This window comes from Wyeomyia smithii, chromosome 2, assembly GCF_029784165.1.
Source record: "Wyeomyia smithii strain HCP4-BCI-WySm-NY-G18 chromosome 2, ASM2978416v1, whole genome shotgun sequence".
NCBI lineage: Eukaryota > Metazoa > Arthropoda > Insecta > Diptera > Culicidae > Wyeomyia > Wyeomyia smithii.
In genome coordinates this window covers 26,336,529-26,353,239 of record NC_073695.1, presented here as the reverse complement: position 1 = coordinate 26,353,239, position 16,711 = coordinate 26,336,529, and the positions used below count along the sequence as shown (strand labels likewise).

General features: G+C 37.9%; 1 protein-coding gene across 2 annotated transcripts in view; it reads right to left on the bottom strand.

Annotated features, from left to right (window-relative positions):
• The window catches only part of LOC129721330 (glutamate receptor 1), a 357,842-nt gene that overhangs the window by 23,212 nt on the left and 317,919 nt on the right, over positions 1–16,711 (bottom strand). For both annotated transcript variants that reach the window (XM_055673775.1, XM_055673776.1), the window contains exon 5: positions 4,151–4,537. In XM_055673775.1, coding sequence (XP_055529750.1) covers positions 4,151–4,537 — 387 coding nt within the window. The remainder of the gene's footprint in view (positions 1–4,150; positions 4,538–16,711) is intronic.

The window sequence follows — 16,711 nt, the reverse complement described above, 5'->3', positions numbered from 1 at the left end:
CAGCGAAACTATCCCGAACATTTAAAACATAACATTCAAACACATAAGAACATTAGACTGAGATACGGTTATATGAAAAAAAAAGCGATGGTGTTATTTTTTGGCTCCCATGCATTTTTCGTGTTCCTCATGAGTCTTATAACAACCGTGTAACTTTTCAGATCGATCGGTGTAACTTTATTTTTGCGGCCGTTTTTCAAAGTTTCCATACGATTTTATATGGGAAAATCCACTATTTCAAAACTTATTCTCTAGAGATGTCCAGTTGGCTCCTAAAGATATATCAAAGCATGATATTTGTAGGACATTTACCTGCGGAAAACTCTTCTGAAGACTGTAAGACGCTACAATGCGTGTAGAAAAGGTTATTCACCCCAAGCTGAGTGAATATCTGACAAACGGTTCACCATTGAATTTTTCCAGCAACACTGCTACAACATGCTGCTATCGCAAACTTGCTGAAGAATGAGAAAAAATTTCGCGTGGAGGTAAGCTTGAAAGTGTAATTTTCGTTCAGAGTATCTTCGGCGAAGCCTCCAAAATAAATTTAACACGATATCATTTCTTATCACATGATTGAATTTGCAACAGAAGCATGCAGCAGCAGTATTGCTAGTAAAACTCAATGGTGAGCCGTTCGTCAAACATACAATCAGTTTGAGGTGAATAACTTTTTCTACAAGCATCGTAGCGTCTTACGGTCTTCAGAAGAGTTTTTCCTACGAAAATTTCCTACGAATATCTTGTATTGATATACTTTTAGGAGCTAACTTGACATCTCTAGAGAATAACTTTTGAAATAGTGGATTTTTCCATATAAAATCGTATGGAAACTTTAAAAATCAGGCGCAAAAATATAGTTACACCGATCGATCTGAAAAGTTACACGGTTGTTATAGGACCCATAAGGAACACGACAAGTTGGAGCGAAAAAATAACACCATTGCTTTTTCCATATAACCGTGTATACTTTACACGTACTAGCAAGTGATATTTTACAGATACTCCATCCAATTTTCGGCTGTCGGTGCACGGAGCAAAACCGGGTAGATGTAGAAAGCATTTTTATTTTCGAGCTAATATTTTCAAGCATTCTTAGTCGAGCAATTTTAGTCAAGTTCTCCTACTCGCAAGTAAAAACTCGCGTACCCTTTCACGGTTGCTGAGTAGGAAGACAAAAGAGTTTTGAGTGCCGGTGCACATTAGCTGCTACCCCGGCGAGTGCGTAATGAATAAAAAAGTGTGTGTGCATAAAAACTCGAGAAGCGTAGCATATGTTCCGATCTCAAGCAGAAAATAGGAGAAAGGTTTTGCTTCTCTCTCGCTTCGCAACGCTGCCCTGTAATTTTATTTTTGAACTACGATACTGTTGGAACGCGTTTTGGATCTCTGATTGCTTTCCTAACACGGTCGACAGAATATTATACCTTATTATACCTTAACAGCCTGGTCCTACTCAAACCAAACAGTTTACAAGTGGATGCCTACTTGCACGGTATTCCCACTCTTTGGAATAGCGCAGAAATGCGATTAGCATCATATCCGGTATAAAATTAAACAATAAATTGTCCTTTTGAGGATAAATTTGAATTTTCTTCCTTCTTCAGAAATATGTAACTCCCAACAGCAACGTAACAAAAATTTTGCGTAGCTGATTGCGGCATCTTTAGTTATCTGCCCTCGTATAAAACAAAACGCATAAAAAAGCTATGAAAATTGTCAAGCTTTGTTGAAACGCAAATTTCGATTTATCAGGTTGGTCGTTGTTTGCTCCTGTTTTTACTAACACGATCGGCAAAACATTGTACCTAGTGAACCGGCCTGCTAAAAGCAATCAGTTTACTAGTGGATGGCCAATAGGACGGTCCTAACTAAGTAGCACCGAGTGGCAACAGTAGAAACAGTGGCAGCGGTAGTTGATAGCAGTAGTGGAATATCTGATCACTGTTGTAAGAGGTTGATTTATTGCGAACTGAATTTACCAGTAACAAGCAGAGATGCAACAGGCGGCAATTCGAATAACTCGCTGCCATCCATAAAGGACGGATCAACAGAGAAAACAAATCCTTCCATGGTGCTAGATATTGGATCTCCTTCTGTGTGAAAAGTATACACTCCAAGAAACTGTCAGCCTCTTAGAAAGAAATACAGAATCCCCGATTATTTCGCAGTGACTTTGCAAAACGAACAATGAGCAAACTGTCACGAAATTGGTATTTGGTCGTTTCCGTTCAAAACTTGCACAAATCATAATTCATAGTTTCGAGAAAAACGGGTTCGACCACTTTAAACTTTCCATTCTCATTACCCCTTTTTAAGTTTATCAATACCAAGACTTTCGAAAACACGTAAAAGGTTAACAAATGGAAGAAATAAAATCCTCTTGTAATACTGTGGATTGAATAAAGTTTTACCACTATACGCAAATTATTGCGTGGTGCTACGAAACAAATTTCTGTTCATTGCCGATTGCAATTTTTGTGACATGTGAAATGATTCTCATTCTGTTGTTATCTCTTTTCCACCATTTCCAGAATGTAAACGATAGTTTTCAAAAGGTTAGTTTTCTGAACTTCATTCTTTCGCTCGAATAATAAAATTAGCCGACCTTCAACAACAGCAGGAGTATAAATGTATGTAGATCTTTTGTAAATTTTTTGGAGATTTGTTATGGAATCGCTAAAGATATTTCGCTGCAAAGTTACATACCAGCTTGTACGTATGTACAGTCTATCCATTACAAGTTTTAAAGTAGATAAATGCTTAGTAAATCGTAAAAAAAACATAAAAGGTTCGCTCTGAAGTTGTTCATTCCGCTTTTTTGCTCTTTTTCATTGTCGTTAAAAAGTTCATTATACATGAAATGTATAAGATTTTGTGTCCAGCGTGCCATTGTGCATTACCATAAAATGGCAAATGGTGTTACGTTTCACGTTTACCTTTTGTTTCTTACGTTTGATTCATTCATATGAATTGTACTTTCGTAGCTTTTGTTCTCAGACTTCTGACCGACCTTAGGAACGAAAACCGTCGCCATTTTAATATTTTGCTCTCGATCGTCTTGAAAGTAGCATAGAAAGAATTTTCTAAATGCCATTTCGAAATTCAAGAAAAGCTGCTCCAAGGATAAGTTACATCTTCTGTTATCGTTCACTTTTCTTATCTTCGTAGAACTACCTACATGTATTGCCCGCTTTACTAAACTAAAAATGTAGTCATGGAAAAACAAAAATTAAATTATTTAGTAAGAGTAAAGATTAAAATCGTTTCAATTTCCACCCAACGCAACGGTTCAGAATCAAGCTTACAGCTCATCTTGGGTAAAGTTGATTCTAAGGTTGATTCAAGATTTTTTTTTAATGATATATACAGTTTAAAGACCTTTTTTCGTAAAACATGACAATGATTTGAAGCTATGAAGTAATTTGTGCTCTCCATCAACCGCATGTTGTTGATCGTTTTGATATTTTGTGTCGCTTAGCAATTTAGCAATAACACTAGCTATTGGACATAGGATCGGGTAGAGTCCGGTGCGTTATGCAATTGGAATGGAATCTGAACGAAGATTTTTCTTCAGTTTATGTTTCCAACCGGAAGGCTGAGAGTAGTTGCCATAAATCAATTACTGCTGTGACTTTGCAATGCCAGGTTTATCAGTTGTTAATTTTTCGAACAAATCATTGGGATTTTCTTAGGAAATATGGCATTTATAATTCTAGTTTTCGTTTATCAACTCCATCCGTTGAAAAAAGGATTCGAGACTAATCTGAATTCAATACCATTCGACATTGTTTTGTTTCCGGCTTCATTGCTCAATAATGAATAAGTCAGCATGACTACTAATAGATATTCCTGTATATTGGCCCCATCATCAAAATCAAATATCAAAGTCATCTCTTATTTTTAGCTATTATAACTGTGGCTGAGTAGCTCCCTTTTGTGATAGGAGCATTGAAAATGACAATCGTAGAATGAGCGACTCGTCTGTTATACAAGCACGATTAAGTGATTTGCTGTTTCACTCTTCTCAATGAAAAATTTAAAACTATTTGTTTTTTGTTGTTGCTATAATAATAATTTAACAACAGTTTGTAATGTGTTATTGAATGTATGCAAATCCATTTACGAAACGTCAATATCCCCAACTCACCTTCCTTAGATAGCGCGATATTTTGTCACCGTGCTCCCACGGGGTAACCCAGCCCTTGGACATGTTGCAGTCGAGGGTTCGTGTTCCGTTCGTCGGCAGGCTGAACGAGGGGCCTCGGTTGCGCATCGTGTACGCCCGAAATTGGTCCGGCTTCTTGCGGACAATTTTCGAGAAGGCTTCAACCAGCACAAAGACGGCATCGTACATCAGTGCGGCCTGGGCGGATATCAGCTCCTTGCCGGCGCCCTGCGACGTCGCCGGATCGAGCCGTTTCCAACCGTCGAGAAATTCCTTCACGTACTTTTTGCTCGTATCCACAATCCGGAAGCCGGTGATATTGATCGCACCGTACTCGATCACCTCGCTCTCCCAGCGGTCATCCATCACCTGAAACGGAAAAAACGAAAGGAAACGTAGATAAAATGGAAGGAAATTTTGTTTTGAAGAAAAAATGTGCGTAACTCAATCGTTTCAAAGGTCTTTTTGAGCACGTTCGACGTTCGAATTCAGAACTATGGGGGGCGACATTAGCCTCCTCGCTAAGAAACGTGTCCGGTTGTATATTACATAATTGGATATAAATCACGTTCCCAAAAATAGATACAGCTTACAAGGCAGTCATGATATTTGCTGAAAACCCCCCAACCCACGAGACAGCAAAATGAGACGCTGACGGGGCAGTGAATGTAAGCGTTTGATGGCATGATGCATGAGTTTTCGTGCTAACAAAAGAGGAACAATTTGACGATTCGTTCCGCGTCGATATTTCATTTGTTGGTTCATCAGAGTTATTGATTAGAGGTCTTCCATCTTCGCTTTTGTGGTTTGTTTGCCATATGCTGCTGGGCCGGAACGGAATGGGAATGGGATCTGCCCCGCTGATGGTTTAAATAGAAATACGAGTCCTTATTCGTCACACCGGTATCATCCGGGAAAGTTAGCGCAAAACTGAAGTCCGGGCGCAGCACAATGCGGTGGTGGTTAGCAGTTTTTCAGTGCAGAAACTTTTGCAACACATTGTAATCTGACCATATTTACTGCTTGGAAAACAGAGAACTTTTATGCAGCAAAGTTGTACGGGGTAAAACTCTATTTGCACGATTGAACATTATTATAAACCGGTTTTGGTGTTGCTTCGTGACTGGAATTCGGGCCATATATTGGGCTTGTTTATGTGTGTTTTTTTTACTCTCTCTCAACAACTGTGGGTACCCCTTCGAAAAGTTTTGGTTACCGCTTGACGGAAGCTATTAAAATATTTTAATTAAACTGTATACCAATTACAGTGTTCATATTTCATTCAAATCTGATGTGAGGTGTTTCTGAAAAACTACTTGGTAAAATTGCGTTTTGGTTAATGCTTTTTGCAGAAGTGTTTTATATTTGCACATGATCCGTATTAGCAATCCTTTCAAAATTAGTTTGCAGTATTGAGAGAAAGTAAATAAAAAAAATATCCACTCTGACGAAAGACAAAAAGTAGGAGGTTGTATCCAAGACACGACCGCATAACTGACGTAGAACTACGCACACTATTAACAAATACATTGTTGTAGGTGTTTCATTAATGAGTCATAAAGTCTACTAATGCTTGCTTCGTGCTGCCTCAACAGTGGGGTAATAAAGACATTGAAAACACGAGCTGTAAAAGCTGTTTCACATTCTGTAAATTAGACGGATGCTACAGATTTAAATTGCTACTATCCAGCACAGATTGCTCGCTTGAGTCGTCAAAAAATTATTAACCTTCAAATATTTGTTTATTTGCCTTGAGAAAAGCATTTTGCTGCTCAAAATTGGATTTTCTAATGGCAACCTTCATGCTGCCTCAGTAGTGGGGCAATAACGGCAGTCTGACGACACACGCTGAGAAGCGGGAAGAATCGCGCTGCTCTTGAGATATGGTGACCAACCACCGGGCAAGTTATTTGTTCAGTTTTATTGATTTTTGTACACAGCGAATAAACACCGACGGTGCTCTCATGCACGCCACGATTTAAACCCGTACCGTGTTGCGGTTTCTAACATCAAGCGATTTCGTTTGCTCTCTGTTGCGTGTTGCATCATGTTGCAACTGAGCAGCTGGGAGACGACGAAATTCTGTTCATGCTGTTTGATAGAATCGACTTCATATCAGTTCTACTAGTCGAACTAACTGCCTTTGTGAATGCTTTCTAACAGGGCAGTTTGTTATTCAAAATCGGTTATGCTGATCTCAGCTTTTGTGCTGTTCCAAATGTGGGGGTATCAATTAAATAAGGTAAAATTAGACAACTACAACAATTTGATTGCTAGGATCCAGCAAAGAAAGCTTGTTTGCGTTGTAAAAATTATTTACTTTCAATGACTTTTGATTTGCCTTGAAAAAGGCATTTTTATTTCCAAAATTGAATTTCCTGATGGCAATCTTCATGTTGCCCCAACAGTGGGGGAATAATGGTAGTCTGGCGACACACACTGAGAAGAACCGCGCTGCTTCTGAGACGTGGTGACCAACCACAGGACAAGTGTTTAGTTTGAAGGCAGCCACAGGCGCGACCCGCTGCTATGGTCTGTTACTGCTGAGTGCCGATATCTGCTGCTACTGCTGTCAACGTTGTGGACGGTCCATCCAGTTCACCTTCCGACTAATGAATGTAGCTAGTTTTCCCAGAAACACTCTTTTATAGCCGAAGGGTGCTACGTAATAGGCCACGCCCTTCTGTTCAGTTGTTTATTTCTCTAATATTCTTTAGACGAATTATTCCACAATTCGCATTCGATATTTGTTTCCAGCGAATAAACACCGATGCTGCTCTCACACACGCAACGGTTTTAACTAGGATTGGTCGATCTTGGATCGATCTAAAGAGAATCGATCTTTTCCGCTCCGATCTTCGATTTTTTTGATCGATTTTTCAGCCCTGCAAAAATCGAAAAGATCGTTTACTTTTCGATTTGATCTTTTCGATCTTTAAAAAATTTAATTTATGTTTCAGCATGCAGCATTTTTTTTAGATCCAATTTTGAGTCATTGTCAGTGATCGTGTTTCGTTGTTTTATCGGGTTTTGAATGGTTGCGTGCGATTATGACATTATTATGCCTCCTTATAGTCCATTCCATTCCTGCAAAAAAATGCAACTGGTGACGAACTAGCAAATATGATATGATCGGCGTGCATTCAAATCGAACCAAGCTCCAAAAACATTATTTCGAGTAATCGGCGCTCAAAGTTCTAGGAAATTTTGGTTATACAGTCGAATTTCGCTAATTGCACTGAACCCGCAGCTCATCTAGTGAAAAACTTTCAGTCGTCGGGCAGAGCTGTCAAAGTTGCAAATCGATTAAAGAGCACACCGATTGTTTCTTGTTGTTAGGACTACAACTGGGAACGCAGAAAAGTTCTATAAAACCGTTGTGTTGGTTGACAAAACCCAAAGTTCAAAACCATTCGTTGAGAATGATCTTGCTTGTACTAATTTCTCTCCTACTTTTTTGGATTTTCTTCAATGTTTTCCATATTAATAGAGCTTCGTTTGATGCCATGCAAAAGGTCAAATTTGCAAAGAAATACGAAAAGTGCAGCATAGGGCCAAATTCGAAATTGGCTCATTTAAGCCACACATCACACATTTGAAGCCAAAAATGAGTGCTCAATAATAACGTGTTCTCAAATACTTTCAAAAATACGCATAGCTCTACGTTGCATTATTACGCCAGAAAACTTATATTGTTTTTCTAACAATTGATTAAAATATTGTTTGTTTACATTTATACTCAGCTTCATTTGTTTTTATTTGAATAAATTCTACTTTCCGCGTTAAAATGCATCCACAAACCCCTCAAACGAAAATCAACGTTATCAGAAATGATGTTTGGCTTCGATTCAGTTGGGCTATAGCCCAACGAGCGGGAGCCCAACTAAAACGTAACTCAACTAAACATAACCCAACGAGCGAAATTCGACTTTTTTCTGGCGTATCACAGAAAACGAGGCGAGCGGCGAGTTACTCGCCTGACCAATTTTGGTATTACAGATGGCGAGTCGGCTGGGTTTTGGACAAATAGCTCGCCTGCGAAACTGTTCGACTCAGTTGTCAGCAGCCAAGTTTTACTTGCGATCCCTAATACAACATTTTACCCGCCTCGTCAGTGACTTAATTTTCGAAAAAAATGGGGCTTGGTCCGGACTGGTCGCACACCGACCATCTCATAATCATTGCTATCCTGTATCACATTCCACACACAATAGAGAAAAAGTGTGATACTTTGACGTATGATTCTGCAATGTATTTTGAATGATGTTCCGACACGCTAACAAACACATAACCAAAGTTTTCAAATGATGTAAACTTTTAGGTATATTTCTTCAACAACCTTTCGAAGTTGATAAAACAATCTATTCTATCTCCTGTGCATTATAACCACGAACGGTGCTATAACATTATAAACTTCAGTTCCAATCAGTTAGTATGAATTTCACAGCGCCGCAAAAAGTGCTATAAAAGATCGATCCAGTTGAGATCGATTCCGCAGCTCCGATCTTTTGGGTGGATCAATCCAAGGACCGTTTGAATGAATCGATTCTCAAAATCGATCTTTCCCTGAAGATCGCCCAATCCTAGTTTTAACCCGTATTTTATTGCGGTTTGTAACATCAATCGATTTTGTTTGCTCGTTGTTGCGTGTTGCATCATGTTGCAACTTGGAAGCTGGGAGACGACAAAATTCTGTTAATGCTGATTGATTGAATCGATTATTATTAGCTCTGCATATTCGAATTCGTTCGAATTGCGTTCTAACAGGGCAGTTTGTTATTCAAAATCGGTTATGTTGATCGCAGCCTTTGTGCTGTCCCAACAGTGGGGGTATTAACTAAATAAACTACAACATAATTTGATTGCTAGGATCCCGCCAAGAATGTTTGCTTGTGTTGATGTTAGGAAATTTTCACCCTTCAATTGCTTGTTTATTTGCCTTGAAAAAAGGCATTTTGCTGGGGGAGTTAAGATACACGGACAACATGCACTGTGAAAGCTATTTCACCTTCTGTAAATTAGACGGCCGCGATAGATGTAACTGCTAGAATCCACACAGAAGGCTTGCTTACGTTGTCAAAAAATATTAACTTTCAATGACTTGATTATTTGCCTTGAAAAAAGGCATTTTGCTGTTCAAAATTGGATTTGGTGATGACGATCTTCATGCTGCCCTAACACGGGGGAATCAGGCTTGTAAACGGTCACCATTTTCATTTGATCTCGCTTCCTTAGCGTGCGTCACAGTCGGCTTTCGCTCGTAAATGTAAAATAACCAAACTATCGCCGCTCAGCTCACAGAAAGAAAAGGATAGTCAAACGACACTCGCGTATCAAAGAGATGCACACTGTCAATCGTTTAGCGATGTTATTCCGGGTTATTTCGGTCTAGTTCGTTCATTTATGTTGAAAATATTATTACACGGTCAATAATATAAATAATTTCCAGAATACACGCACTCAACGTGCGTAATTCTCATTTCTAGAAAAAATGTCAAAATACGTTTGAGGAAAATAACGTCGTGATGGCGATATTCATTTGACATGTTTGTTTAAGAATGTATTCAGACAGCGAGCCTTGGTAGCGTCAGAGGAAGAAGAAGACGATTATCGCAGTGAAAAGTGGTTCTACCGTGACCATTTCGAAGCCTGGGGGGAATAATGGCAGTCTGGCGAGGCACGCTGAGAAGAACCGCGCTGCTCCTGAGACGTGGTGACCAACCAGAGGGCTAGTGCTGCTGCTGCGGGAGGACGACTGCTGTTGTCGCTGTCTAGAACTATTATGAGCGGCTTCGGCTGAAACTGGCTCTTATATAGGTCAAATAGCATGTTTTCAATTGCAAGGTATATGATTCTGTCGACCGTGCTTGGGAAGCAATTATATAACGACCAATCAGAGGACGTAATTTTTGTTTAAACAAGGCTTGACAATTATCAATAGTACAATAGTTTGCATAATCAATCAACAATTTTCTACATTTGGGTGGATGCGTGTATAATTTTCCAAACAATTGCTGCAAAAATGAAGGAAATCGGTTGAAAACAAACCGATTTATAAGCATTTAAAAAGAGACATATTTCGTCCCCTCTTCAGTAATAGTTTTCCTATTTACATCCTTATGTGGTAGGCTAAAGAAAAATGTAGTTCTACGTCAAAAAACGAAGGCTAGGCTGACGAGGAAGATGGCAGAAGAAATGGTGGGGTTGTAAACGTTGCTCAGTTGGCATGGCCGATATGGTGTATAATTCCATTATATGATTATATACACAGTAAATATTAGCACTGACAAGATGTGCTATGGAGATGAGTTCTAACAAACAACGAAACACTGAGTGAGAGTTAATTTGAATATCTTGTGATGCTTAGACAAGGTTTTTTTTTTCTGAATATCTGAGTCAAAAACATGAAAAGGCAAAAATATGAAGAAGGGGTAATTATTAAATTACTTGTGACTGCTTCCTACAGGTAATAAAAAGCCCGAAATATTCTTCCTCGTAATTTTCGCCCACTCAAACAAGTTGCAGCGATAACATCTGAATGAACTGTGTAGCCCAGAAGCACGATAAATTTGCCTTTATGAAAAACGGCTCCCAATCGATACGGTTCGAGATTACGTTCGTGTCGATGGTTCCTGGTTCGAAAATGATAGCGAATTGCCGGCAACATAACCGATGAAGCGCCGTTCGAATGCTGTATGCTGCCGCCGAAGGGCTCACCACCGGGACAGACAGGGAGTAGTGTGACGATCCGGACATAAATCCCACATCCATACACGCCGAGAGGACACACTTCATTCCACGACGCCGGATATGGAACCGAAAGTTGTTCCTTTCTTGGTGGTCAGTGAGCTGTACTGAGCCGAAGCCATAGCTAAACGCTTGTACGTAGAGAATATTCAGGCCAGCACGGATCCTTCCTAAAAAAAGTAGATTGAGCAAGGGGCAAAAAAGCGTTGGTGAATGGAGTGGAGTCGAAAAGAAGAAAGAAAAAAATCAGCACACTTTTATACTTGCACAGAATTTCTTCGCTTGGAAAAACTACACAATTGGAAAACAGTTCTCGGGGCACGACGCAGGAAGGATTTGTGGTCGGCTAGTGGAGAACATATATATTCCGTGCATTCGGTCCGATGCGAAGGCATATCAGCAAAGCTTTGACAATCCTGTGCCGTTTCATACTTTCATACTGCGCTGCATGCCAGCGGACCCCGAGTGCCCCGAAAGCGGAAGGGAGAACGGCGCAATTTATGAAATGAATTTGAACGAATTATGCAGATGACTGAGCTGCAATGTGGAGTACATGTAGATTCCGGACTCTCCGGGTGCGGGCTTTCTCTTATCCAGACTGCCACACCAGTGCAGGAGATGTCCTGTCCCTATCCTGGAGTAAGACGGACGGCGCAGGCGGTGGTGATGTTAGCAGACGGGGTTTGGACTGGCCAAACAGCAGAAATCATTCGGAACTGCAGCAGCGTAACTAACCACACGGTGAGCGATGCCGAGGTATGGATCAACGGAAGGCTGTAGACATCAAAAAGTCAGACTGATTTTGGTACTGATAGTCTAGTTTAGAGGGTCCTTCTCTCGGTTTCAACCGACGGGTTCACTGATAGCCCTCGGGAGATTTAGAGTGTGAGGTTTGCAATCTGTTTCAGTCAGATAGGCTGTTTTTTTTAAATTTGTGGCAACTACAATATTCGTTAATTAAAAAGAAGCCTGAACTTTTTTAAAGTCAGGCTAGAAGTGACTCTTCAACAACAGTCATGGCTGTATTTATGACATTGCCTTGCAGAAATAATGAAATAACCTCCTGCAATATTCCCCAAATTTTTCTTCCACCTCCATACGCACGGCCATGTTCGTGTTGTGTTCGTTTGATAAGAAGTCGAGTCAATCGTGATATATAGCAATATATTTCGAATGGGGTGGTTACACGTGTGCGCACATCTATTTATCAACCATTCACAGTGATTCTAGCAGCGAATTTGCCACCCAATTCGATAGATTTGGATTGGAAGGCACTGAATGATGGGATCTGACAGGCTGTGGTTAACCACCGGCTTTATATCTTGACAGTGGAATCGATTGATGGGTTTTCCGGCTATTCATTACTATTTCGATTTTCCCAGATCTGTGGGAACGGAAAAATACTAACAAAATTTAAGAAACCGTAAAACATCATCATAATGAAAACAGAAACTTAGATCTTTCATGCGATCTATAATCGCTCATCAGCATCAGCATCGTTTTCATTGTTAAGCGAAATCGCTGTCTGATGTTCAGAATGCACTCTCGTTCATCTCGAAATGGTCTCAACTCAATGATTCTTAAAAAAAAAATCGCATGATGTATCACCAACCAACTATCTGCTTTCACATACATACGCCAAGCCACGAGCAAGACTGTGGGATGTCAGCAATCGTGTTCCCACAGGACTATCGTGTCAGAGTTGAATGAATTTGTAACTATCTGCTATGTTACGTAAGTTGGCTGCTGCTGCCATGCCGGACTCGTACATGTCGGTTAAGAATCCATGTTTAATCTCTTGTTACGGCCACATCGACACCGGTTCCTTCGAGCTAATCCCTACTGGATAGAACCGGCACGATAGGAGACCAGTTTCAACAATTTATAGAATTGGATTGTCTCGGTATCTTGCCCTCTCCCCTTCCGGTGGAGTCTTTCCAGCTTTCCCTGTGTGTATGCGATGCCATAAGCTACGGAAAATGCTACTGCTTTTATCTGTATTTCATTCTTTGAAGAGAAAAACAGATTGCTACTGCTGTTGCAAAGGAACCTACCGTTTGTGCGATAAACTATTTAATATGATACAAAATTCAAGTCCTAATTTGTTGAAAATGATGTTATGAGCTTTAGCAAAGCTTATAATGGGAAAGGAGGATTTCAATGACTGAGCTTCTCGGTTCACAGGAATATACAGCTGAAAGCGATTAAAAATCTAATCAAAGATGAACACACTAGGAAATGACTTTCATGCTTTCGAATGAGATACTAATAATTTAGGTAATTTTTCGATCAGGATCGTGTTTCGAAAATGTTTTATCGTAACTACTCAATTAAAAATATTCATTTTTCATTTGAAAATGGTCGAACGGTCAGAGTCGTATGATATTGGGCTTCAATATTTTAAAAAATATTTTCATTCAAAGGAAAGTTTTTTCTTCTAAATCCAAAAAGTACACTTTTCAGTAACTTTTTCTACAACTCTGGTGGCTCTATTAATCGTTTAACACTTTGAATACTTAACCTGCTTGAAAAGCAATACAATCGTAGATCGGATAAGCGTGAAGAGTGAATCAGAAGCCATAAATCGTGGATCAAAATCAAAACCTTCAATATTAAATTGTAGACCGAAGACGATAGATCGTATGTCGTAAATCTTAAAGTGACAATTGTTACTCGAAAATCGTAAGTCGTAGATCTCTAATCGAAAACCATTAATTATAAATCGTTGATCGAAAATCGTGAATTGTAATTCAAAATGGGTCATTCCATACAACGTGACCACGAAAGAGCACAAACTTAGCATCGGTCTCTTTGAGAAAATCTCAATTTCGGTGTCGATTGGAATACCTCCCGCTCTGTCTCTGTCTCCCCCCAATCGTTTGTTGCAAAACAGTACATGTTTTGTTCAAATTTTTTTTTATTCTTTTTCTCATAATTCATAGATATAATATGTTCGAAAAATACTGAAAGTAAACCAAGAAATCCAGAAAAATGTAACTTTTGAAGTTGCCTGACTAAGAGAACTGAAATTTGGTTTTTCGACAAATTCGACCATTATTATTTTAAATTTGAAAATTTAATCGTATTCCTTGGAGAATTTCACGTAGGAAACAGCTATCATTCCAACAAAAAAGTCCAATATATTTTTATTTTTTTTTTTCCGCAGTGCTGCCATTTTTTTCTTAGATATTTCCCAACAATTAGACTTTTCAATTAAAAGTGACCGGTTTATCTTTCTTCCTTTTTTCCTATTTTTCCTTTTTTCTTTTTGTCTCTTCATTGCACTTTCGTCGCTATTTTGTACAATTCTTAAATTAAAAATAATTTTATTCCAATTATCTCGTCATACTGAAATGAACTTTTTGCTTACTTTTTTATTTATTTGTGCGTGCTACAGGTGCGCATTTTCGTTTAATTAATTCAGAACGGGGGAAAAATCTGGCAACACTGCTACAATAAAAGATATTTTTTAATTCCCAAAAATTCTTGAAAATCATTTGTTTTGTGGTTCAGACATTTTTCAATAGATATGATTAAATGTGATATGGAAAAATAAAAATAAATTGGTACATATCGAAATTGACTCATAATTACCTCGGGGTGATAGTTGATTCTCGCGTTAAATTTTTCAAGGAAGACGATAAAGTTATCAAATTTCAAATAAAAATGGCCGCATTTTTCGAAAAATATAGATGTATATATACAAAAAACAATCCATCTGGCAACACTTCCGGTCCAAAATTATATTTTTTCTGGATTCCTTGGTTTGCTTTCTCTAGAAGGGTCCCACGGAGAAGCGGGCATTTCAGTTGACACCAAAATAGCGATTTTTCAATTTCAAATCTGTGGTGGTCGTGTTCAAGTGGCATGGAGGCTTCGTATGGAACGACGTATGGTGAAGAGATATCAGTAAGTAGTGTTACTCAAGTTACTTTAATGTGTATACCTAGTATGATGGTTTATAGTAAATAATACTCAGACATTTGAAAAATAAAACGAAAAGTGGAAAAGTAAATAAAATAAAAGTGTTAACCCCATACAAAAATAAAAACTCAAAAAGTCAAAATAAAAAAAAAAACATTAGAAAACCGAGTAGTTAAAGAACAAAGAGACAAAGAGATAAAAGTATATTAGCAAGAAACACGCTCGAAGGATAAAATAGAAACTGTCAAGTCAGCAAAACAATCAGAAAAGAATAAAGTGAAATATTCAAAGTCTCAAAGTAAAAAATCAAAAAAGCGAATAGACATGGAGCTAAACAGTCAAAAATTAAAAAGAAAACTAGAGGATTTGAAAAATCAATAAGTCAAGAAGTCGAATATTTAAAAAAAAAAAATCAATAAATTATACAGAACTAAATTAATAAAAAAGTTAAAAAGTCAGAAAGTCCCACCAGAAGGAAATGGGTAAGAAGTCAATAGCGATATTCGAAAATACAAAATACGAAAAGACAAATAGTGATAGTAAAAATACAGAAGGTAAAATGTTATAGAATTTCAAATTTAAGAAGTCAAAAAATTATACAGTCAGAAAGGTACAAAATTAAAAGTTAAAACTGCAAAACTCCTAAAGAGTAAAAAAATAAAATTCAATTCACAGTCACATAGTCAAAGAGACAAAAAGTCGAAATATCAATGCCTCAAAATGTCAAAACATCAAACATTCGAATAGGTAAAAAGTAAAAAATTAGGCAAGTCAAAAGGTCAAACTGCCAGAAAACCAATAATTTGATAAAAACAAAACGTCACGAAATCAAAAAGTTTATGAGTGAAGAAAAGCAAAATTCAGAAAAAAGTGACAAACTCACAAAGTGAAGAAACAAGCCACAGAAATAAATATTATAGTAGTTGAAAAGTCGAGAATCAAAAAGTCTACAAATTAGAAAATTCTAAATTTAATGAGTTTAAAGCACATACAGGTATGAAGTCATAAAATAATAATGCCGTGTAATTTTAATAACATTGAGTCGTAGAATCACGGAATCAAAGAGACATTCTTAAATGCGTAAATTCATTATCCCATAAAGTCATAAAGTCGTAGAGCTACAAAGCCAGAACCTCAGAAAGTCGTAACAGTCGAAAAGTCATAAGGTCACAAAAAGGTCATAAGGTCGTAAAATGTTACAAGGACATACGAAGATCATAAGGTTATAAGAGGGTCAGAAGGTTATATGAAGGTCATGAGGTCATAATGTCATAAAAACATAAAGTCATAAAGTCTTAATCTCATTAAATCATAAAGTTATGAAGTCAGAAATCCATAGTCATAAAGTAAAACTGTTATGAAACAGTTGAATTATAAAACAAGAAATTCAGAAATTCAGTCATAAGGTCATAAGAAGGTCATAAGATTGTTAAGAGGTCATAGATAGTCATAAAATTTTAAGAAGGTCTTAGAAAGGACATGAGACCATGAAAAGATCATAATATCATAAAAATACCTTGAGGTCATAGGGCATAGTCATAAAGTCATAAAGGCATAAAGGCATAAAGGCATAAAGGCATAAATTCATAAGTTCATTGAGTCATAAAGTCATAAAGCCATAAAGGCATAAATTCATAATATTATAAAATCATAATGTCGTTAAGTTAGAAAATCACAGAGTCATAAATCATAAAGTCATGAAATAGTAAAGTGTTGAAGTCACGAATTCATACAGTCAGAAAATCATAAAGTCATACAGTCGAAAGGTCCACAAATCATAAAATGATAAAGGCATGAAGTCGGTAAGTCATAAAGTCATAAAGTCATAAAGTCATAAAGTCATAAAGTCATAAAGTCATAAAGTCATAAAGT